The sequence below is a fragment of the Canis lupus genome, chromosome 2 (genome assembly GCF_003254725.2).
Source record: "Canis lupus dingo isolate Sandy chromosome 2, ASM325472v2, whole genome shotgun sequence".
Classification (NCBI taxonomy): Eukaryota; Metazoa; Chordata; class Mammalia; order Carnivora; family Canidae; genus Canis; species Canis lupus.
The window spans coordinates 67,613,005-67,636,682 of record NC_064244.1 but is presented as its reverse complement, the minus strand read 5'-3'; the positions used below and the strand labels follow the sequence as shown (position 1 = coordinate 67,636,682).

The window sequence follows — 23,678 nt, the reverse complement described above, 5'->3', positions numbered from 1 at the left end:
TAGCCCTGGTCTCTTCTCTACTTTGTGAGCTGGTCATTCTCCCTCTCTGTACATCTTTTCTCTCAGAAGAGAAGGCCTGACATGGTGTAAAATCTATAATTTAATAGGTGTATACATGTTAAACACGTTTCCATTTGCCAAGGCTAAAAACCTTGGAGTGATACTTGATCTTCTCTTTCTTCCTTACACCTATCCAATCTGTCCACAAATCCTATTGACTTTTACCCTCAAATCCAGAATCTAACACATCTCCCTCACTCAATCTGTTACAATCCATCAATATCTCTTGTTTGAATCATTGCCATATGCTCTGTCTGGTCTCCCTGCTTCCACCCTTGCAGCCCTGCAGTCTACTCTTACACAGCAGCCAGAGTGATTCTTTAAAAATATAAGTTCAAACCCTCCAATAGCTCCCCACCTCATTCAGAGTAAGGAGGAGCCCTATATGGTCCGTCCCTTCTAATGTCCCACTCTCATGTCTATTTCAGCCAAGCCACACTGGTCTCCTTGCTGTTTCTTAACCACATTAGCTATGTTCATACCTGATGGCCCTTCCACTGGTTTTTCCCTCTGCCTGGAGTACCCCTTTTCTCTGGATAACCAAATGACTGACTCAGTCATTTCCTTCAAGTGTTTGGCCAAAAGTCACCTTCTCAGTGAAGCATTCTCTGACTGTCCCAATTAAAATGGCACTCTCCCATCCCCCTTTCCTGTTTACCTCCACAATTTTTCCCTTCTAACATACTACCGAATTTACTAATTTTATGTCCATCTCCTCTCACTTAACTGTAAGCTCTGTGAATATATACTAATTAAGTATCTACTAATTCATTCGATTAATTGAATATTGATGTCTGTTATGTGCCAAGCACTGGGCTAAGCCATGGAGCTACCAGGTGATTAAGCCAGCTGATAGGGGACGCCTGGGTGGCTGAGTGGTTGAGCATCTGCCTTTGGCTCAGGGCGTGATCCCAGATCCTGGGATGGAGTCCCACATCGAGCTCCCTGGATGGAGCCTGCTTCTCTCTCTACCTGTGTCTCTGTCTCTCTCTCTGTTTCTCATGAATAAATAAATAAAATCTTAAAAAAAAAAAAAAACACAGCTGATAGGTTTTGTGAGGGAAGAAGTCCTAACAATTGGTGGTAGTAGGTCATTTATTGAGTGCTTCCTCTGTGTTAAGCACTTGCCATGTATCCTAATAATAATGATGGCTGACATTTGTTAAAACAGACTTTCTACATGAGTTATCTCATTCATTCCTCACCAACACCTATAAGGTGAATATTACCAGCCTCATTGTAAAGAGCAAGAAACAAGATTGCAAGGCTCAGAAAGAGCAGAACCAGGATTTGAACTAAGGTGGTGGCAAGAGAAAGATTTAGGACTTAGGGTGGGCAAAACTAGGTGAAATACTGGTTGTGGGGGGTCGAGGGAAAGAGGAGAATGACTCCCAGGTTTTGACTAGGGTGGACCAAAGACAAATAAGGCTGAAGACAAAGACCAAAGCCCGCGTTGAGTTTGAGGCGCCTGTGGGCCACTCAAGGATACGGTCCATGTCGGGCAGGAGCCGCGAAGCGGTTCCGGCCTCCTCCCTCGGGCCTGAAGACGCTGGGAGAAGAAACGCACGGGAAGAGCAGGAGGTGACTTCCCTCCCTCGGGGTCTCGGAGCAGCAGCTGCAGGAAGGGCGTAGGGGACCGCGAGACAAAGAGCGCGCACGCACCGCCTTAGTCCGCGCGGCCCCTTTAAGAAGCGCGCCCCCAGCTTCCAGCCCGCCTTGTATGCAAATTTGGCGGCCAGGCGGGAGCGCGCGGCTGCTACCCGGGGACTGGGCTGCGGCGGTTAGTCCTCTCCCGGCCGCCGTCGCCTCCGACATATTGCCCGCAGGAGCTGCGGCGGCGGAGCGGAGAGCGCCGGGGGGAGGAGATGGGTGAGAGGAGCGGGTCCGGCTCGGCCGGGGAACAGGCGGGCGTGGGGGTCGGGATGGCCAAGATGCTGACTGCTCCCCCACGCGGACAGGATCCCAGCGAGGGAAGGGGGAGGGGATGCGGGGCGCAGAGGGACCCCGCCCCCTCCGGTCGCTTCGCGGGGTGGGGCCTCGCTCGCGGGGGCGGGGCATTGGTGCAGGGGCGGGGCCTCTGAAACGGAGAGGGCCTGTTGGGGCTTGGGCTCGGTGCAGGATCCTCGCCCGGGCCAGAGCGGGGACGGGGCTAGGCGGGCGCCGGGGCGTTGGTGCTCGGGGGGAACCCCGGGGCTGTTGGAGCTTGGGCGGGGGCGGATTTTCTGGGCTGTAGGGTCTTTGCACTGGGGGCGTTGGGGCGGGAGGGGGACCTTGCCGACCTAGGGAGCCCATTCTGGATAAGGGCTTCTAGGCAGAAAGCCTTTATTGGCTTGTGGGCGGGTTTTCTTGGCTGACAACAGTGTGTAGGCGGGGCTTCTGGGCCCAGGGGCTTTATGTGGGTGTAAGAGCTTCTAAAGAAAGGAGTTAAGTGTGGGCAGAGTTGTGGGCTGAGGGTGCACGTGTGGGATGTTTAAGCCAGGTATAATACTATAGGAACAGGGCTTTTGGGGTGGGGGCTGGTGGGGTGCAGAGCTCCTTGACAAGTACTTTTTTGGAGACGTGTGGGAAAAGCTTCTGAGCTGAGAAGCTAGGGCCAGGGGTGTGTGTGGGTGGGGTGTGTGTAGACTGTGCAGCCGCGATTTGAATAAGGCTGTAGCTTTGATTAGGACTGGGTGGTGCTTTGAGCTTTGTACAGGACCTTTGTGCAGGATGGTGCCTGGGAGCTTGGGGTGGACTGCTGAGCCTAGAGAAATAGGTTTTGGGTCCACCACCACAGCATTCTCCCAGAGCCCACATCTTTGACCCTATGTTCAGGCCCTGCTCCTGACCATGAGACACAAGGATACTTGTTTAAGCTGGATCTCGGACTCTTGAAAAGGCTTTAAGGGTGCCCAGAATCATAAGACTTGTAGGATCTGAACAGAGCAGTGTTAAACCAGACCTAACAGCTCAAGCCTCAGACCCAAACTACCTGTGACACGTTGTAAACTCAGTTTCCTAACCTGTGGAAAACTTACTTTGCTGGTTTCATTAATTCATCAACATGTAGTTCATGGCACTTTATACCGGCACTGTGGTGGGGGTAAGGGATACAACAGTGACAAAGATGTAATGACCTCACTGACCTTCCATTCTAGTGAGAAAGACAATAAATATGTTAATAAATGAATAAGATAAATTCCAAGGGTGAATTCTTTGTGAAGAAAAAAATAGAAATGAGAATTATGGAGGCAGATACTTTAAAAACGGCAGTCAGAGAGGGGCTTTGCAGATAGGATACAGCAAGTACAAGAGGTAACAAGTTTGGTTTGCTTAAGGAGAGAAAGGATAGTATGGTTGAAGCATGGAGGCCAGGCAGAGAATAGTAGGAGGTGAGGCTGAAGAGGTAGACAGGGGCCGGATCAGAGGTCTCTGCAATTGAATCATACAATGAGACACCCAGTAACTAGTAGCCAGTATCATTGCTGTTATCCTTGATATACGCCTTCTGGCTTGAGGATCTACCTTATGTTGAGTCCCACAGGAGGACGAAGAGGTCCCAACAGGACATCCTACTGTCGAAATCCACTGTGTGAGCCAGGATCCTCAGGGGGCTCTGGTGGGGGCCATACTTCCAGTGCATCGGTCACCAGTGTCCGTTCCCGCACCAGGTAAAACACCTCTGTCTCTTTCCCCTTGCTGTGGGCTCACAGGGACAATACGAACAAGGCTCTTCTTTACTAGGCTCGGACTCTAGGATATGATACTCCAGATGGCAGATGGGGGTTTGAGTATATAGCAAGCAGGAAAAAAGCTCAGGTGGTGCTCACTTGGGTAGATGCGGCAGGACATAGTATAATAAGCCCAAAGGCCTGGATTCCAGTATACGGTCCTGCTCCTGATTTTCTCATGACTTGAACAAGTTGTTTCCTCTTTTTGGGCCTCCTTTTCCTCATCTGTGAAATGGATCTAATAATTTTTTCCTTCCTGGGACATGTTGGAAGGTCTAAATAAGATTAGGGATAGGAAAGTCTTCGCTGGCTCCTTTGTCTGACAGGCAGGATCAGGAAACTCAATCCTTGCCATGAGCTGCCTTTCTGATCCAGCCCCGCCATCCTGTGTCCTGGAAGCCCGTCTTGGTGGGGTTCTCTGGTCAGCTCCTAATGTTTTTCCCTCTCACTTCCCAGGAGCAGTTCTGGGACGGGCCTTTCCAGCCCCCCACTGGCCACCCAGACGGTTGTGCCCCTTCAGCACTGCAAGATCCCTGAGCTGCCAGTCCAGGCCAGCATTCTGTTTGAGTTGCAGCTCTTCTTCTGCCAGCTAATAGCCCTCTTCGTGCACTACATCAACATCTACAAGACAGTGTGGTGGTATCCACCCTCCCACCCACCCTCCCACACCTCCCTGGTAGGTACCCAGCTAGGACCAACTGTGTGCGTGTGTGTGTGTGTGTGTGTGTGTGTGTGCTCCAGTGCTCATGACATTTGGTTTCAGTTTAGCGTAGCTTACCAAGCGCCCTGTACACTTGGCCTCATGCTGGGCAAATAATTCCTGAACGCTCACCCCTCATTGCTCAGTACCATTTTAGGCATTTTAAAGGTAGCAGAGAGAAACCTGACAGATTTTGCCTAAAGGAGCACAGAGTCTTAAGTCCTGTGCGGGATAAGAGCCACAGGCATACATGAGTATTTCAGGAGTGGAAAGATCTCCATGCAGAAAAAGAGGTTCAGGGACAGGGTCATGGGTGATCAGCAAGAGGGCTCACACACCACTCTCTTATCTCCAGGGACTGTCCCACTTCCCTCCTCTGGGTCCTGTTCTGCTCCTCTAGGTAATTTCCTGGCCTGACTCAGCTGGAGGCCTGTGAAGGTCAGAGAGTGGGGACAGTCCCTATGGAAAGGACTGGGCAGGGGGAGGTGGGTATGAAAAACACCCATCTATGGGCAGGGGGCCCATGTGACCCCCCCGGCCTCTGCCCCCTGACAGAATTTCCACCTGATCGACTTCAACTTGCTGATGGTGACCACCATCGTTCTGGGCCGCCGCTTCATTGGGTCCATCGTGAAGGAGGTGACTGGGTCCTAGAGGCTGGCCGGGGACTTTGGGACTCCCCTTTCCCCCGGGGGGTACCAAGGAAACATGCCAAACCCTTCAAGCCTCAGGCATTTCCTTGGGGCTCCCTTTGAACTTGGTTGAAGAACGCTACATCATCCCATCACTCTTTGGTGTTTGCTGGGCATTGAGGAAAAAGATTCACCTTGCCAGATTCTGCCCAGGCTGCTGTCCCCATGTTTCCCTGGGTGGGATCGCAGGCCATGCTGGGCGGGACTTGGGCACAACCCCTGTGGCCTCCATCCAAGGCCCCAGCCCGTCCTATCTCGCCCTGACCCAGGCTTCTCAGAGGGGGAAGGTCTCCCTCTTACGCTCGGTCCTGCTGTTCCTCACCCGCTTCACCGTTCTCACGGCAACAGGCTGGAGTCTGTGCCGCTCCCTCATCCACCTCTTCAGGACCTACTCCTTCCTGAACCTCCTGTTCCTCTGCTATCCGTGAGTACCCCTCACTTCACCCTTCACCACGTAGCACCCGGCTCCTGATGTCTGCCCTGAGCGTGGCTGGGTCAGCAGGCCTGCATACCTGGAAGACTCTCCCACTGTCTGACCTAGCCTCCTGAGAACAAGGTGATTAGCTTTCTCCCGCAGGAGCAGAAACTGAGAGAACAGGCATCATTTACTCTAGTTGCCACCCAGGAGGAGGTCAGAACAGGACTCACATCTGTGTGTGTAGGCCAAAGGAACATTCCTGAGGAGGATGCATGGGCTTTGTCTCCCTCTCCCTTCCTTTTTCTCTCCAGTACTTTCTTTTTTTTTTCTGTCTTTTTTTGTATCTTAGTGTTTATGTAATCTCTCAGTGCCTCCCCCAGCTCTGTGCATGCAAGCACCGGCGTGTGTGCCTGTTTCTGTGTGGGTGTCTGTGCATGAAACGTGTGTGTCTGCATGCACGTGTGTGCGTGTATCTGCACATACGTGTGTGTATGTCAGTCTTGGTGTCTGTTTGCTCAGTCACTCCATCTCCAGAGCCCAGATTGTTGAGGATGGGAAGGTAGTGTCTGGGAGGAGCCCAGGACTGCCCCCTTCTGGCCTTGAACTGGGGAGAACTTTGGCAAGCCATCCACTTTGGCTGAGCCTAGGGCAGGTTCATGGCTGCCTGGGCATTTACAGTCATTGCCCAACCCCTGGCCTTTCTTTCTGGTTCATGAACTTCCTCAGGCTGGGCCAGTTCTTTGGCCTGAGAAGCTTCAGAGCCGGATACTCATTCCTCTCTACCCTGCATGATGAAAAGGGCACTGTCATGGGAGGAGCCCCATCGCACCTGTTTCACTTATAACTAGTTTTTAATTATAAGAGTGAGACATGTGTCATATAAAAACATTAAACTTTACAGAAGCTTTTAATGTAGGAAAGTCCTCTAATATCAGTGTTCCAGAAAACCATTATTTGCAACATATCCTTCTAGACTTTTTTCTGTTCAAGCATATGGACATACTTTTCTTTTGTTGTTAGAAAAAAGGAATTAATTCATGCATGATGTTGCACAATTTACTACATTTTTCACATAATCATATAACTTGGGTATTTTTCCATGGCAATACATAGAGGTTGGCCTCATTTTTTTTAATGATCTCATAATATCCCGTTGTATAGGCTTTTCACAGTTGTCGTATTTGTCTTCTATTGATGACCTTTTGAGGTGTTCCTAGCTTTTCCCTATTGGAGACAATGAAGTAAGGAAACTTCTTTTGCGTACATCTTTGCCTGCTTGTCTAATAGTCCTGTATAACAGATTCCCAGAAATAGAATTACTGTGCTGAAAGGTGCAGTCCATTTATATTTCTGATATTAACAAACGGCCCTCCAGGGGTTAGTTGGTTACAGCCGTCAACAGTCACCTTAATTTTTTTACTTTGTGGTTATTATCCAGTGAATCCATTCTCCTCAAACACAAGTATCACCCAGTATTCGTATTTTGCTTTATTTTTTTATTTAACTTATAAATTTTTATTAACATAGGGAAGGCATATCACAGCAAATCAATCCAGGAGTGCAGAAAGCTTATGATGAAAAGCAGCCTCCAACCCCACTTTTCAGCTTTTTAACCCACTTCTCCAAAGCTACCCCCATAATTCTAGCATCCTTGTATCTTTATTCTTTTTAAAAACGTAGGATTGATTTTATAGTGGGATAATAGTTTACAGAGTTAAAATTCAAAATTTTTAAATATGTGTAAAATGTATATATTCAAAATGTGTAAAGAATATAGAATGAAAAAGTCTCCTTGGCTCCTGTTTGTCAGCTGCCCAGTTTCCCTTCCAAGAGGCAACCACCAATAGTTCTGATTTCTTATATATCCTGGAAATGTTTTATGCATGTACAAGCATACCATATACCCATATATGCACACATATACATTGATTCCCTTCAATTTCAGATGAAGATTTACTTAGTTCACCCTTCCATCAATACTATTCCCAGTACTTTGTAACTGTTATTGCTCTATTGATTATCTTTTCCAATAATATCCGTATGCCTGTATTTTTTTATTTCATCAACAATAGTATCTTAATCCCTTTTCTGTAGACAGTAATCTTAGGAACTCTACTTGTCCATTTTTCCTCCCCTCTTCCACCTCTCACTTCCTGGCAGGTATTCTCTTAAAGCATGACATACACATTCTCCTCTATAACCACATTCAAGTCTTCCATTCTTTGTCTAAGGTTAATTCTAAACACTAAAAAGCAGTAAGTAGTATGAATATATTATTCACTTCAGGGCCAAGTAGTATGCATAGATGATATTCCTTCTCTATAGTTACTGAGTTATAATCTTAGGCCTCTTAAAAAAAGAAAGTTCCTTGTGTCAAGGTCAAATGGTTTCTCTTTTCTTACATTCCATCAATTGCTTAAAATCATGACACATTTTAGTTTGCTTCATATTTAGATTGTAACTTTCTTATACAGCCTTTTTTATTTTCTTGGAGTTCTAATTGCCTTTCTTTTTTCTTGTTGACAAAAGAATGATGGGCCTTCAACATATCCTCAAGTTTATCCAGCCTCTCAATCATGCTACCTGTTGCCTGGAGTCCATTTTTCCCCCTAAAGACATCCCTCCTGGAGCCTTCCATCCTCCTGCTCCAGTCTGGAGTGGTTGTTCTTTAGGCCTGCTGTACAGCTCTCAGCCTGGGACTTCCCTTCGCTGCCCTCCTGGGTTGGATCCACTGTTTCCTGGATCCCATGTCTTCCTCTTTCTTGGTTTTCTCCCTTATTATGCTGGAGTGCATTATCAGGTAATTTCCTTAACAATGGGTATGTGGGAGGTTTATACATTCTAAGGCCTTGCATGTCTAAAAATGCCTTTATTCTACCCTCATACTTGATTGATGATTCAGCTAAATGTAGATTTCTAAGTTCAAATTCATATTCTCTCAGAAGTTTGAAGATATTACTCTATTGTCTCTGGCATCCAGTGTTTCTAATGAGAAGTCTGATGCCAGTGTGATCCCAGTTACTTTGCAGATGACTTGTTTTTCCCTTTGAAAGTTTTTAGAAATACCCTGTTAATCTTTTGATTTGAAATTTCACAAGGTGGTATCTGGTGTGGCACTTTTGTCATTCATCTTATCAGTACGCTAGGACTCTTTCAACCTGAGATGTGGGTATTTGTTCAGAACAGGAAATTTTTCTATTATTTCTTTGATAATCTCTTCCTTCCATTTTTTTCTATTCTCTATGGGACTTCTGTTCATCAGGTGGTAGACCTCATAGATTGGTCATCTGTTTCTCTTATATTTTCTCTCATATTTTTCATCTCTCTCCCTTTCTCTCATCTTTCTTTTTCTCTCCCTCTACTCCCTCCCTCCATCCTGCCTTCTCTGTCCTACTCCTCTCTCTTTTTACTTTGCCTTTAGAGAGATTTCCTCAACTTTATCTTTTAGCTTTTTACTGAGTTTTTCAGCAGTCATATTTTCATTTCTAAGGCCTCTTGTTTTCTGATTGTTCTTTTCTCATAGCATTCTGTTCTTGTTTTAAAAATCTCTTCTGTTCCCTGAATTTTGTCTTTCTACTAGAGTCAGTTTTTTGTTTCATGCTGCTAGTTTTATAAGCATAGTTTCTTTCTTTTTTTTTTTTTTTTTTTTAAGATTTTACTTATTTATTCATGAGAGAGAGAGAGAGAGGCGGAGACACAGGCAAAGGGAGAAGCAGGCTCCATCCAGGGAGCCTGATGTGGGACTTGATCCAGATCCCAGGACTCCAGGATCACACCCTGGGCCGAAGGCAGGTGCTAAACCACTGAGCCATCCAGGGATCCCCTAAGCATAGTTAGTTTCTTTGGTTGTCTCTTTACACTTATAAATGAAGGACTGAATAGGTTGAACCACACTTCATCTCCCTCTGCCATTGTATATGTGAGTGGGAGTTTTGATCAGGAATTCTAAGTACATAAGTAGGACACACTGACTGGCAGACTTTGCTTTAGGATGAGGGAGTATGGTGCTAGTTGTCGGGTTGTGGACTCCAATAGGCCAGAAGCCAGAGTGAGGGGGTTACTCTAGGGTGCCCCCATTAGAGACCACAATTCTCCCTAGACAGTTTGTTCAAATTTTTTTACAGAAGAATCCTTCAGAGTTGCATGAGGTAAGAGAATGAGGGGACTGACTCTTGCAAATAAATACAGATCTTTGCTTAATCCCATTTGTTCAGTCCTGCTGCTTGCTTCTACCCTTTATCAGCTATGCCTACTTCAAGCCAGAGTCTCCCTTGGGTCACTGGGCAGATAAGCTCCTACCCCCCAGGGCAGCCCTCTCATAGCATATTCTAGACCTATACACTCTAGACCTATATCCAGTTTAGTAGCTTTTAACCACTTGTTACTGAACATTTGAAAGAGGCTGGTTTGAAGTGTGTTATAATCTGAAATAAACTTCAGATTCTGAAGATTTACAACAAAAAAAGAAAGTAGGTTATGCCCGGATGGCTCAGTCCATTAAGTATCCGGTTCTCGGTTTTGGCTCAGGTCATGATCTCAGGGTTGTGAGATTGAGCCCTGCATCGGCTCTGCACTCAGTGTGGAGTCTGCTTGAGATTCTCTGCCTGTTCCTCTCCCCTTTCTCCTTGCATGCACTTCTGTGTACTCTAGCTCGCTCGCTCTCTCTCTCTCAAATAAATAAGTAAAATCCTAAAATAAGTAAAAATCTCATTTGTAAATGTTGATTATATGTTGAAATGATAATGTTTTGCATATATTGGGTTGAGTATTAAAATTAGCTTCATATTTTTTTCTAATGTGGCTATTAGAAATTTTCAAAGTACGTATGTGATTCTCATTATATTTGTGTTGAACAACGCTGCTCTAGATGATGGCTTCCTTCCTCATCTGTCAACATGTTTCCATCTGCTTTCTAAATTTGTTAAAATCACTTGTGAACTGATAATCCCACTCCCATTCTTTTTGCTGATAGGAATTTCTTTTCTATTTTTATACTGTCACGTCTTAAGTGGAGAAAAGGAGAGGGAATCTGCCATCTTACATGTGAAGTTGCTTCTAACTTGTGACCTGCGGAGCAGTCACTTGCTGTTACCAAATAATTTAATTATATTTGCAGTCCTTCTTAGAGGCAAAACCAGGGAGATTCTTAAATACTTGGACTTAAGTTTGGGTCTGAATCCCTTGTATGTTCCTGTAGGTTCCCCACTCCTTCATTCCCACAGGGTGTCCTGAAGAGTGTTTTGGGAATCCCATTGGAGTCTTCTTTTCTGTCCCATACAATCACTGATCTCTCTTTTCTAAACAAAATTTTATGGATCTTCTCCTTTGGATCAAGCACCGTGCTGGGAATTATTGGAAGGTTTAAAGAGAGTATTTATGAACACTAGGTGTAATGCCTGACTAAGTGTAGAAAATCAATACAAGCTATGTAACTTAGGGCAAATTAAGGAAACTGAGGTTCATATACATTAAATAACTTGCTCTAAGTTACAATGCGAGTAACTAGCAGAGCTGAGATTTTAACCCTGGCCTATTCGACCAAAGGCTATGCTCTTGACCACAGTTCTCTAAGTTCTCTTACTTAACCTTACCCCAGGGAGAGCAGTAGCATCCCTGTTTTATAGACCAGAAAGCAAAACCCAAAAAGGCCAACTGCTTGCCCAAGAACACTCATGTATCCCTTCTTGGAACAGAAAAAAGGAAGAAAAAAATTATACTGATAAGAAAATGCAGCATTCTCATTGGCCTTAACTCCTGGGGGCAGCCCAGGGACCCTTGTGGGGCTATGTCTGAGGTCCTGGGGAAAAGGATGAGCCCCAAGCTAAAAAACGGAAAGCCTGTAAATAGCACCTATTACGGTGTTCCATGTACTGAGCTACTGTTTCCCATTTATTTACTTATTTGTTTTTTTATTATTTTACTTAAAGTAATCTTTATGCCCCAGTGTGGGGGGCTTGAGCTCACAACTGCTAGATCAAGAATCATATGCTCCACCAACTGAGCCAGCCAGGTGCCCTGGCTCTTAACTACTTTTTTTAATTATCTACTTTCCCTACTTATCTACTTTCCTGGGCTTTGGGTCCATCTAATTTTCTCTTCAAAAGATACCAGCCAAAAAAGAAGATAGCAGCGATACACCCTTTGACTAATTAGCTACAGCCCTAAGGGTACTGCACAAGGAAAGGGATTAGTACTTTTTAAGGGCCCATTTCAGTGCCTGGCACATAATAGGCACATAGTAAATACTGTTCCTAAACCACCTTCCTCCACAAGCTGATGAGCTGACTCTCAAGTATGCAGCTGTAACAACTTAGACCTCTCTTGTGGTACTGCATACATTTTTTTTTAAGTAAGTTCTGTGCTCGGTGTGGGGTTTAAATTTATGACCCCCACAATCAAGAGCCACATACTTCTCCGACTGAGCCAGTCAGGCACCCCTTGTACATTTTTAGCTAATTAATCACTCATAGTATTTGTTGAGTATGTATCTTGGTCTTTGGTACCAGATGGTTTTGGGCTTGAATCTCAGCTGTATTGCTTCCTTACTTAGGGTAACCTTTGGGAATCCACTTCAAACTCAACCTTTAGCTGAGCCACAGCTTCTTCGGAGGGATACAAAATAGTACTGAGGGGGATCCCTGGGTGGCTCAGCGGTTTAGCACCTGCCTTCGGCTCAGGGTGTGATCCTGGAGTCCCGGGATCAAGTCCCACATCGGGCTCCCTGTGTGGAACCTGCCTCTCCCTCTCTCTCTCTCTCTGTCTCTCATGAATGAGTAAATAAAATCTTTAAAAAAAAAAAAACTAAACAAAATAGTACTGAGTGCATAGTGTTCTTAAGAGAAGCAAAAGAAGACAACGTGTGTGCCCAATGAATCTGGGCTGTTAGGATCACTGTTAGTCAGCAATAGACCACGAGGCAGGGCCTCATCTCCTGCTTCCTACTCTATTCCCCGATGCTCGGCACAGTGCTTGGCCTGCACCCAATAACACCTATGTTGAATGTCTGATCAGAGAATGGCTGAATAGAAAGATGGGGGTAAATTCTACCCCTCTGAGTAGCCAGGAAAACTAAGGCCCAGGGAGGAAAGAAGATTCCCTCCGTGGGTAAGGGTTGGGATTGTGGCCCATGGGCAGGCTTCCCCTCACCACTGTATTCCCCAGCAGGTTTGGGATGTACATTCCGTTCCTGCAGCTGAACTGTGACCTCCGCAAGACCAACCTCTTCAGCCACATGGCCTCCATGGGGCCCCGGGAGGCCGTCAGTGGCCTGGCACGGAGCCGGGACTATCTGCTGACACTGAGGGAGACGTGGAAGCAGCACACACGGCAGCTGTACGGCCCAGATGCCATGCCCACCCATGCTTGCTGCCTGTCCCCCAGTCTCATCCGCAGTGAGGTGGAGTTCCTCAAGATGGACTTCAACTGGCGCATGAAGGAAGTGCTGGTCAGCTCCATGCTGAGTGCCTATTATGTGGCCTTTGTGCCTGTCTGGTTCGTGAAGGTGCGTAGCTCAACCCAGAGAGGGGAGGGACCTGTTTGGGGCCTTACTCTGCTGCCTGCCCCCCAGGAGCCCTCCTGCTTGCATAAATAAGTGGACCACTTTTGATCAGATTGCTATCTGTTCTCTGGAGGGAACCCTGGAGGGTTAGAGTAACTACTGCCTCCATTGTAGAGTGGCGAGAACAAGGCTGTTCTCCAAGTGACCTGCACCATCTATCACCCAGCCAATGAGGGGGACATGACACTGTTGTTCATAGTACTTGATAACAAAACAGTGATGTATTTCACTATGACTATTGTGGCCCAGGCATGTCACAGTATCCAGCTTTATCATTCAGTAGGAAAGCCAGGATTCATCCAGACCTGAGTGATTCCAAAAGCCTGTGCTTTCTCTCTAGCAGTATGGTCACCTAGGAAGGTCCCTCCCCAGCTGACAGTAGGCTTGAAACATTTCTCTGGGGATGGACTGCCCTGAGTGATTTGAGGCTGAGACGACTTACTGTTTCTTGACCACCTACAGTGTTCTAGAGCTTTCATGAATGTGATAATCCTCCTAACACCTCTCAGAGATGATTGGTAACTATTACCATTTAAAAGAAGAGAAAGCTAGAGCATGGAGAAATGAAATGACTTGCCCAGCATCACATAGTTCATAAGCAGCAGAGCCAAGATTGGTACTCATGTCTGTTGGATCCCAGAGCCTGTGCTCTGGCTCAGAGAAGTAAGCAGTGGGAGCAATTTTTCTGTAAGAAGAGTTTGTAGGACTGAGTAGTGGCCACAGGGTCTAAGCTTAAGTCTTCTTTGGTGTTTGATCCTTGGTCTCAGGCCTCCCCACTCCTCCCAGAAGGCTGCCATGGTTTCTGAGGCAGGTAGAATCAGGTAAGGGGGAGGGAGGGAGGCCATTATGGACATTCCTGGCCTTATCCATCTCTCACTGCTCCCAGAACACACATTACTATGACAAGCGCTGGTCCTGTGAGCTCTTCCTGCTGGTGTCCATCAGCACATCAGTGATCCTCATGCAGCACCTGCTGCCCGCCAGCTACTGCGACCTACTGCACAAGGCCGCTGCACACCTGGGCTGCTGGCAGAAGGTGGACCCAGCGCTATGCTCCAATGTGCTGCAGCACCCGTGAGTCGCCCTCCCCTCCCCTGCCCAGTCTACCCCCTTATGGTCAGTGCCTGTGGAGTCACTGGTCTCCTCCCTTACCAGCTCATTCATTCAGTTGGCAGATAGTTGTTGAGCACATCTCATATGCTAGGCCTTGAGGCCAGAGTAGGGTATGGCAGGGCCCAAGGCAAACGTGTCCTCTGTGCTTAGGTAACTTGCAGTGTGCTGGAGGTGGGAGGAGGCCAGGCAGTAAATTCATAGACCCATTGACTTTCTCATTCACTGACCATTATTTATTCACCTCATTGACCAATATGCTCTTGCATTCATCTTCCGCTTCTCTGCTTCTGTCACCTGCTCACTCATTGTTCAATCATTAGGTCATCTGCTTTTTGGCAGACATTTACCTTCCTAGAGCTGTAACTGACCTGGTGCTATGTATTGGACAGAAGAGCTTGGATTTTGACCTACAGGCAGAAGGGTGCTATGGAGGGTTTTAAACAGTGGAGGAACCCATTCCAAGGTGCCTTAGAAACATCAGTCTGGTCAGAGGATATGGTGCCATGTCAGCCGATGGTGAGGCCTGGCCAGGGAAGCAGAGCCACAGAGAGGAAATGACTGAGATATAGTCCTTGAGGATGTTGGTGTGGTGGAGGTGATAGCCATGTACACAAATGGTTATAGGATGATGGGGAGAAAGAAGCCCAGCTGCAGGACAGCATTGCAGAGACAGAAGCATCTGCTCAGGAGCCCTGAGGTGCTAGGTTGGCCTCCCCTCAGCCTGGTTCATCCTTCATAGTACCTACCTCACGGTACATTTCATCCAGGTTACCCTCACTTTCCATTAGACCGAAAGCTCCTTAAGGCTGGGCCCACCTGAATCAAATCTAAGCCTTGGGCCCAGCACAAGGTGTGGCAGAGAAGAGGTCCCTAGGACAGGTTTTAGAGGTAGATCCACCAAGAAGCAGAGATGCCAAGGGAGGCTACAGAGGCACCTGGCTGGAATTGTGAGTTCAAGCCTCACAACTTGAGCACAGAGGTTACTTTTTTTTTTTTTAAGACTTTTTATTTATTTATTCACGAGACACACACACACACACACACACACACAGAGAGAAGTGAAGAGACACAGGCAGAGGGAGAAGCAGGCTCCATGCAGGGAGCCCGATGCGGGACTCCATCCTGGGTCTCCAGTATCATGCCCTGGGCTGAAGGTGGCGTTCAACCGCTGAGCCACTGGGGCTGCCCTAGAGATTACTTTTAATAAAAAATAAATAATGCAGGGGAGTAGCATGGAACATTGTAGTAGGTGCTGTTTTGTTTTGTTTTTTAAGATTTTATTTATTTATTCATTAGAGACAGAGAGAGGCAGAGACATAGGCAGAGAAGCAAGCTCCCTGCAGGGAGCCCGATGTGGGACTCGATCCTGGGATCACACCCTGAGCCAAAGGCAGATGCTCAACCTCCTGAGCCACGCAGGCGTCCCATAATAGGTGTTGTTTACAGGCTTTCCTTTTTTTAGCTTGGGGCTTATCTATTTCCTCAGACACAGCCCCACAAGGGTCCCTGGGTTGCCCCCAGGACTTAGGGCAAATGAGAATGCTATATTTTCTTATCAATGGTCATTTTTTTTCTTCCTCTTTTCTGATGTTCCAAGAAGGGATACATGAGTGTTCTTGGGCAAGCAGTTGGCCTTTTTGGGTTTTTGCTTTCTGGTCTATAAAACGGGGATGCTACTGTTCTCTCTGGGGTAAGGCTAAGTAAGAGAACTTAGAGAACTGTGGTCAGGACCATAACCTTTAGAGTCAAATAGCCCTCTGTGCTAGTCAGGGTTCTTCTCAGGCTCTGTCCAAATGGTTCAGGAAAGGGGATGGACATTGCTAAATGAGCCAGAAGAGGGCCTAGCTTAGCCTTGGCCTCTGTGGGGGAAGGAGGAATAGAAAGATAAAGCTGAACATGAGGAGAAACCTGTGCCTTGCTCACAATGGTCCTGGTCTGTAGAGAAGACCCAGACCCCTTCACATGGCTTCCCAGCTGCTGAACTGGGTCCTGCCAGCCTTTTCTGCATCCTCTTTTACCCTGCCTTCCCCATTCATACTGTGCTCTAGCCAGACCAGACCGCTTCAGATCCTCAGATTCTTTTTTTTTTTTTTCAAAGATTTTATTTATTTATTCATGAGAGACACAGAGAGAGGCAGAGAGACATAGGCAGAAGGAGAAGCAGGCTCCATGCAAAGAGCCCAATGTGGGACTTGATTCCAGAACTGCAGAATCATGCCCTGAGCCGAAGGCAGACGCTCAATCACTGAGCCACCAAGGCATCCCAGATTCTCAGATTCTTTGTGTATGTTTGTATCTATGCCTAAGCCACATGACGCTTGTTTTGCCTGGAATACCATTTCCAACTTTCTGTCTTGATTAATTCCTATGCATCCTTTAGCAGTTTGCTTCCTCTAGCAATACTTTCTTCACCAACCACAATGGGTTCAGGGCCCCCTCCCCTGTGCTCTCACAATCCTGTAATATCGCGATTATTGCACCTAACACTTCCTACTCTGTTTGCTTAGTCGCTTGCCTATTTTCCCAGGACTAAAGCTCCTGAAGGTCAGGATCCTTGCCTGTTAAACACTTGGCCATCTCTTAGCAGAATGCCTAGCAGAATGCCTGGCTTATAATAGGTCCACAGAAAATTTTGGTGGTTTGTGTTTCATGTTTTTTTAAGGTAAAATTTATATATGGTGAAATGTGCAATCTTTTTTAAATTTAAATTCAATTTAATGAACATGTATAATTAGTTTCAGAGATAAAATTTAGTGATTCATCAGTTGCGTTTAACACCCAGTGCTCATTCCATCAAGTGCCCTCCTTAATACCCATCACTCTGTTACTCTAGCCTCTGCCTACCTCCCCACCAGCAACCCTCAATTTGTTTCTGTAGTTAAGAGTCTGAAATGCACAAATCTTTTTTTTTTTTTTTTTTTAAGATTTTTGTTTATTTGAGAGAGAAAGAACATGAGCTGGGAGAGGGGCAGAGGGAGAGGGAGAAGCAGACTCCCCACTAAGCAGGGATCCCAATGCAGGGCTCGATCTTGGGACTCCAGGATCATGACCTGAGCTGAAGGCAGACAACCAACTGACAGCCACCCAGGCACCCTGAAATGCACAAATCTTAAAGTGTACAGTTCTTTGAGTTTTGATAGTCCTGTACACCCATGTATAGGTAGAACAAGATGTAGAACATTTACAACTTCTCAGAAAATTTCCTCTTGGCTCTTCCCAGTGACCACCTTCCACTCACCACCACCACCTAGACAACCATTTTTCTACTTTCTTCTACTTCTTCTGTTCTACAACCTAACATAAACGAAATCTTGGTTCTGTTGCTTTTTTTTTTTTTTTTTTTTTTTTATGATAGGCACACAGTGAGAGAGAGAGAGGCAGAGACACAGGCAGAGGGAGAAGCAGGCTCCATGCACCGGGAGCCCGATGTGGGACTCGATCCCGGGTCTCCAGGATTGCGCCCTGGGCCAAAGGCAGGCGCCAAACCGCTGCGCCACCCAGGGATCCCCCTGTTGCTTTTTCATTCAGTATATTGCCTATGAGATTCATCCACATTGTTAGGTATAACATGATAACTGGTTTTTAAATTTTTTTTAAAAGATTTATTGGGACGCCTGGGTGGCTCAGCAGTTAAGCGCCTGCCTTCAGCCCAGGGCATGATCCTGGAGTCCTGGGATCAAGTCCCACATCGGGCTCCCTGCATGGAGCCTGCTTCTCCCTCTGCCTGTGTCTCTGCCTCTCTCTGTGTCTCTCTGTGTCTCTCAGGAATAAATAAAAATCTTAAAAAATTTTTTTTTATTTACATGGTTGAGAGAGAGAGAGAGAGTGCACATGTGAGCAGGGGAGGAGTCAAGCAGACTCCCACCAAGTGCAGAGCTTGATGCTTCTCTCATGAGCCATGAGATTAGGACCTGACCTGAAACTAGGAGTCAGATGCTCAACTGACTGAGCCACCTAGGTGCCCTGATAACTGGTTTTTAAATGAATGAATCCACAGGGTAGGAACCTGAGTTAGGGTTTTTCGTGGACAGCAATTCTCTGTCCTCTGGCCCAGGACCCTTGGAGTCCCTGGGAAATCTGACAGAACACTGGAAGAATCAGAAGAATCCACCATCCCACTTTCACGTGCTCTCTAAGGCCCCTCTGTGCCAGGCCTTGTGCCATGCTCCAAGGACACAGAGATGAAATGGACACCGTCCCCTCCCTCAAAGGCTCCCAGACTATTGAGGGATACAGGGAAATAAGTAACGAAACATTGAGGAGAGTGGACCAGTAGCAGGAAATCCAGGGAGGTGCTGAAGGATGCTGAACTCTAGGGAGTTGGAGAAAGGCTTTCTGGAGGATCCTGAGTTTAGAAAGAACTTGCCAGAAGGATGGGATCAGGAAGGGCAGTCCAGTTGGAGGGAGTAACTTATGCAGAGACATGAAACAGTAAACTGTGCTGGAGGAACTAGAAGCAGCTCTGAATGGCTTGATCACAAGCTGTGCAGTAGGAGGGAGTTGGAAGACCGAGCAGGGCCTCAGAGGCCACGGCGAATCCTTAGGGACTTGACTCCAAGGGCACTGAAAATACTTCCAAGGGTTTTGAGTGGAGAATAGGCTCAGCTTGGTTTTTCCCAAGACCACTCAGGTAGCTGTCTGGTGGACTAATTGGAGGCTCTAGGTGGGACTAGATGAGGGAAAGGGTTTTCTTGACAGTCCCTCAGACGTGAATCTCAACCCTAGACCTTCTGACTCCCAGTGCAGTGGATTTCTCATGATTCTTACCCCATTTTTACAGAGGAGGCAACTGAGACCAAAAAAGGAAAGTCACTGTGTCTAAATAATAGAAATGGGAGTAGGGCCCTGGTGGTCACACCAGGCCCAGTCTTCTGGTACCCCGTTTTGGGGGCGAGCTGGGCATAAGGGGCACTGTTGGGCTGTGCCTCCAGGTGGACGGAGGAATGCATGTGGCCACAGGGCGTGCTGGTGAAGCACAGCAAGAACGTCTACAAAGCAGTGGGCCACTACAATGTGGCCATCCCCTCTGACGTCTCCCACTTCCGCTTCCACGTGAGTCTCCTCCCTGGGGAAGAAGGGGCGAGGGCTGCTCTCAAGGGCGGGAGGATCTGGGGGCGGGGGATAATGTCCTAGCAACAGAAAGCCATTTTCAGCATTTCTCAAATCCAAAGGAAACTCCACCTGTGCAGCACAGGACAACCGTCCGTATGGTGACTTCATAACGGCAGCTTACTTGGTAGCAGATCTTTGAAAACATCAGGTGGAGGCAGGAAAACTGATAAAATAAAAGAGAGGTTCTCAGGGGCAAAAATTGTAACTGTTCTCATTCAGTGTGGTGTGCCAGGCACAATGGTAAGCACCTGCCACACACCCTCCATCCAACTATTGCTGGATGTGTGTGAGAGAAGTACCAGGGCTATCCTCATTTTCTGAGGCTAAAATTTACTTAGAATCTGACTTGTTCAAGGGTGCTTTGCTAGGAAACTTGGGGTCCCATAGTAAGGACTCATGGCCTCAGCATAGTGAAAAGAACTGCTCAAAATCACTGAGGCTAGTGGTCTCCATTTTATTTACTTATTTTGTTATCAAAATCCTTTTTTTCCAACACTTTAGTCATAGACTAAAGTCTGGTATATAGGATTTCATGGCACCATTCTATTTGAAAGGGTTGGAACTCCCTTTACTTCCCACTCACCACTGCTGTAGGCCCCTAAAAGGCTGCTTCAGAACCTGGGGTTCCAAGGAACACAGTTTCAGAAATCATTGATATTGGTGCCCTCTTTACATTAGAGAAATCTGAGCCCCAGACAGGAAAGGGACTTGCCCAGGGTTCTGCAGGCTGTCAGATGCAGAGCTGAGACTGGTGGGCTGGTTTCTTGGACTCCCATCTCCTGTCACATCTCTTCTTATCCTGTAAGCAGCTCTTGAGGTTTAGGTACCTTGGCCCCTGCAGAATCAAGATTCCCTAAGCATTGATCACTCTTTCAAACTGATCAAAACATTTTTCTTGAGTTCCTGCACTCTCCCTTGCTTTGAAAGCAGCAGGTCAGAGTGAGGTGTTGCCACATGCCCTGGAAGTTTCTGGCCTAAGTCAGGGTGCTCCCCATGAAAAAGTGGGTGACTCAGGCTGTAGAGTCTGTAATAACTTTCCACACCTGTGTCGTAAGATTCTAATTTGTTCAGGCCTGACTGTACCCAGAAGGATCACATATAACAAGGTGTTGATTGTAGACTAGAAAAAATTTGAGTGAGCAAGCAAGATCTCTCAAGAAAAGCTTCCTGGGGGAGGTAGAAGTTCAGCAAGATCTTAAACAACTGCTGTGGGAAGCAGTAGTCTTGACAGAAGAACGACCACAAGCAAAAGCAGAGAGGTAGCAAAGTCCACACCCAACCCTACAGTCTTCCTCCCCACCCACGTCTGCATGGGGCCCCATGAGCTTGTCCCCTTCACTGCCACCCTCCCCCCCTCAGAAGCCCTTCCAAGAGGTAGGTTATTAGAACATACTTTCCCATCCCTGCCTACCTTTTCCTGGGCAGTTCTTTTTCAGCAAACCCCTGCGGATCCTCAACATCCTTCTGCTGCTGGAGGGTGCTGTCATTGTCTACCAGCTATACTCCTTAATGTCTTCTGAAAAGTGGCACCAGACGATCTCACTGGCGCTCATCCTCTTCAGCAACTACTATGCCTTCTTCAAGCTGCTGCGGGACCGCTTGGTATTGGGCAAGGCCTACTCCTATTCAGCCAGCCCCCAGAGGGACCTGGACCACCGGTTCTCCTAAGCCCCAGGGTGACCCCAGGGACAGCATCCAGGCTTCAGCCAGGGGTTCTCTGGGAAGGGGCTGTTGGGGAGGGTTGGGTGAGGGGCAGAAAAACCCACAAAAAGAGACAAAAAAAACTTACCAGAGCTTTGTATTTTTGTTACATACTGTTTGTTTCTTTGATAATTGATGTGATTATGAGGGGGGGGGAAAAGTCCTATTTTTATACTCCCATTAAGTCTGTGTGTCATTTGTTTCTTTCCCTTCTTGCCTCTGGGGCCTCTGTGGGTCCTGCCTTCTCCATTGGAGAAGAGTTGAGGCACCAGAGGTCGTGGAAACAGTGGTAGCTTCTGACGGCTGAATACTGTATATGGGACATTATCCTTATGTGTATTATAGGCCTTGTCTCAATCCAACCTTTATGACAACCCTAGGAGGTAGGTGCTGTCACTCCAATCTTATAGTTGAAGAATGAGCACAGAGAACTATAGTGACTTGCCTAAAGTATCACAGAAGCCAAAAAACACCACTATCCTAGGAGAATGTGATGTCCTGCTGCTCTCAGCATGCAGTCACTGAGACCCTGCTGTGTGTCAGGTGCTGTGGTGGACAGGATGCCAAGACAGAAACAAAAAAAGTCTTACTACACTGAGATGGGTATAACAGTTGCAAGATAGTACCACAGGAGAGAATACTCTCTGGACTTTTTGGAGGATGGGATAGTCTGAGTTGTCAGCCACTTCCTAGGTGGACAAAATGGGGGAAGGGCACTTCAAGGACACACGGAATAGCCCAGAGATTTGGAACATCCTGGTGTATTTTGGAAGGGGAAGCAGAATGTTTTCTAGAGCAGGGAGGATAAGAAACATGGAGCAGGGTGGGGTGGGTCTGCAGAGAGGTGATGGATTAGGGAGGACCAGTGGTTCTCGGCAGGGGAAGGTGTGTAAGCAAGGTCAACTACTAGAGTGGAAACAAAGATGCTTAGAGAGCTACCTGGCTCCTACAGGACAGGCTGGAGGGCTCAGGCTGGGAGAAAAGGACAGTCCTAGCCAGTCTACTCTGCTTTCCTTCGTTGAGCCCTTGTTAGCCACAGGATATGCGGATAAGACTGTGGTGGCGTATGGGAGACAGACACTACAACAAAAGTTTTTGGTGTCTCTGTTGAGGGAGGCATCATGCTAGGCATGGAACAGATACAAAGATGAGGAAGATGTTGTCCCTTCCTTAGACAACCAGGAGAGAGAGGCATACCTTGTGAGCAAATTAGGGTGCTAAGTGCTGAGGAAAATACATGTCCAGGGCACTGGGAACAGAGAGGACAGAGAGACCCAGACTGCCTGGAAAGACAGGGTTTTTCAAGAAAGGGAGGGTTGAATTGGGTCATTTTATTTTACTTAGTCATGAGAGACAGGGGCAAAGGGAGAAGCAGGCTCCATGCAGGAAGCCCGATGCGGGACTTGATCCCCAGACCCAGGATCATACCCTGAGCCAAAGGCAGATGCTCAACCACGGAGCCACCCAGGTGTCTCTGAGTTGGGTCTTGAAAGTGAACTTGTTCACCCTTTGGTCAAGGGGGAAGGGGAGGGCATTGCATTTCAAGCAGAGGAAACAGCACATAACAATGGCACAAAAGATAGCATACTTGGGAAAGGGGGTTCCCCAAATATGGATGGAGACTGGGTTGCCTAGCGGGGAGACCAAGAAGTGAATAAGGACCAGCCTGTGTGACAGATTGAAATGTTTGGACAGTACCTAATGACAGAAGATGCTAAGCAGAGGAACAAACTTGACCATGTCTCTGCTTTATTGAGACGGTGCAAGTGGGAAAGCCTGGAGCTGGGAGACCAGTGAGAAGCAGGCAAAATCAACCAGGAGAAAACACAGAGATTCAGCCTTGAGCAGTGGCAGTAGGAAGAGAAAGATAATGCTCCCTTTCCTGGCCTGACCCTGAGTTCCAGAGTTGACTTTTTGAGTTGTTTTCCTTAACGGGCCAGGCACAAACTAGAGAAGGCAATTTGTTGCAACAGAACCTGGAAACCCAGGTCTCATTCTGCTGCCAAAAGACAGTTCCCTGTAGGACTGGTGACTTGAAGACATAGCCTTCTGTTTGTTGAGGTGGGGGACAGGACTGGCCTGTCATTATGGAGGAAGGGAGGTCTGATGTATACCAGCCATAAATTCCATGAATCAAAAGGCACATGAACACTTAGCCTCAATTTCCTCATCTCTAAAAAGGGAGATCATCCTCGCTTATTAGAAATCACGGGCTTATTTATTTGTTCCTTTTTTACTAAATTATTTATGGAGCATATACCATGTGCAGATCCTGTGCTAGGTGCCTAAGATATGGTGATAAAAATACAGAACCTATCCCGCCCACACACCCCACACCCCCCCCCACACTCCCACCCTCTGCGCTCAGCTTGCTGGGGGTAGGGTGGAGGATGAAAGCGCTCTGTCAACTATAAAGCCCTGGACCGGTCTCATTATTTTTCCACTTCTTATCTCCCAATAAGGTTGTAATCGGGTTTACTCTTAACTTCTTCATTTCCTTATCTCCATATCCTTAAGCAAATTTCTTCTTCCAGAGGATTCCTTATAAATATCTAGCTCAGGGTCTGTGATCGGCTTTAACTACGAGAGGAAGGAATGCGTTTCTGGGAGAAAA

General features: G+C 47.1%; 1 protein-coding gene across 4 annotated transcripts; it reads left to right on the top strand.

The window, feature by feature from the left end:
- The first annotated feature begins 1,798 nt into the window (after window positions 1–1,798).
- On the top strand, window positions 1,799–23,665 carry TMEM39B (transmembrane protein 39B). 4 transcript variants are annotated; one of them, XR_007407777.1, is made up of 10 exons: window positions 1,833–1,929; window positions 3,584–3,710; window positions 4,227–4,446; window positions 5,026–5,109; window positions 5,432–5,586; window positions 12,745–13,081; window positions 14,025–14,212; window positions 19,183–19,303; window positions 20,419–20,622; window positions 20,789–20,925. XR_007407777.1 is itself a non-coding variant. In XM_025448196.3 (9 exons), the coding sequence occupies exons 1-9, from the start codon at window positions 1,926–1,928 to the stop codon at window positions 21,029–21,031; spliced, it is 1,479 nt and encodes a 492-aa protein (XP_025303981.1). In that variant the 5' UTR covers window positions 1,799–1,925; the 3' UTR covers window positions 21,032–23,665. The 4 variants fall into 4 exon arrangements, 3 of the variants coding, with proteins under 3 accessions (XP_025303981.1, XP_025303984.1, XP_035569142.1); XM_025448196.3 differs by lacking the exon at window positions 20,419–20,622 and having other exon boundaries at window positions 1,799–1,929; window positions 20,789–23,665; XM_025448199.3 differs by lacking the exons at window positions 1,833–1,929; window positions 3,584–3,710; window positions 4,227–4,446; window positions 20,419–20,622 and adding an exon at window positions 4,826–4,908 and having other exon boundaries at window positions 20,789–23,665.
- The last annotated feature ends 13 nt before the right edge of the window (window positions 23,666–23,678 follow it).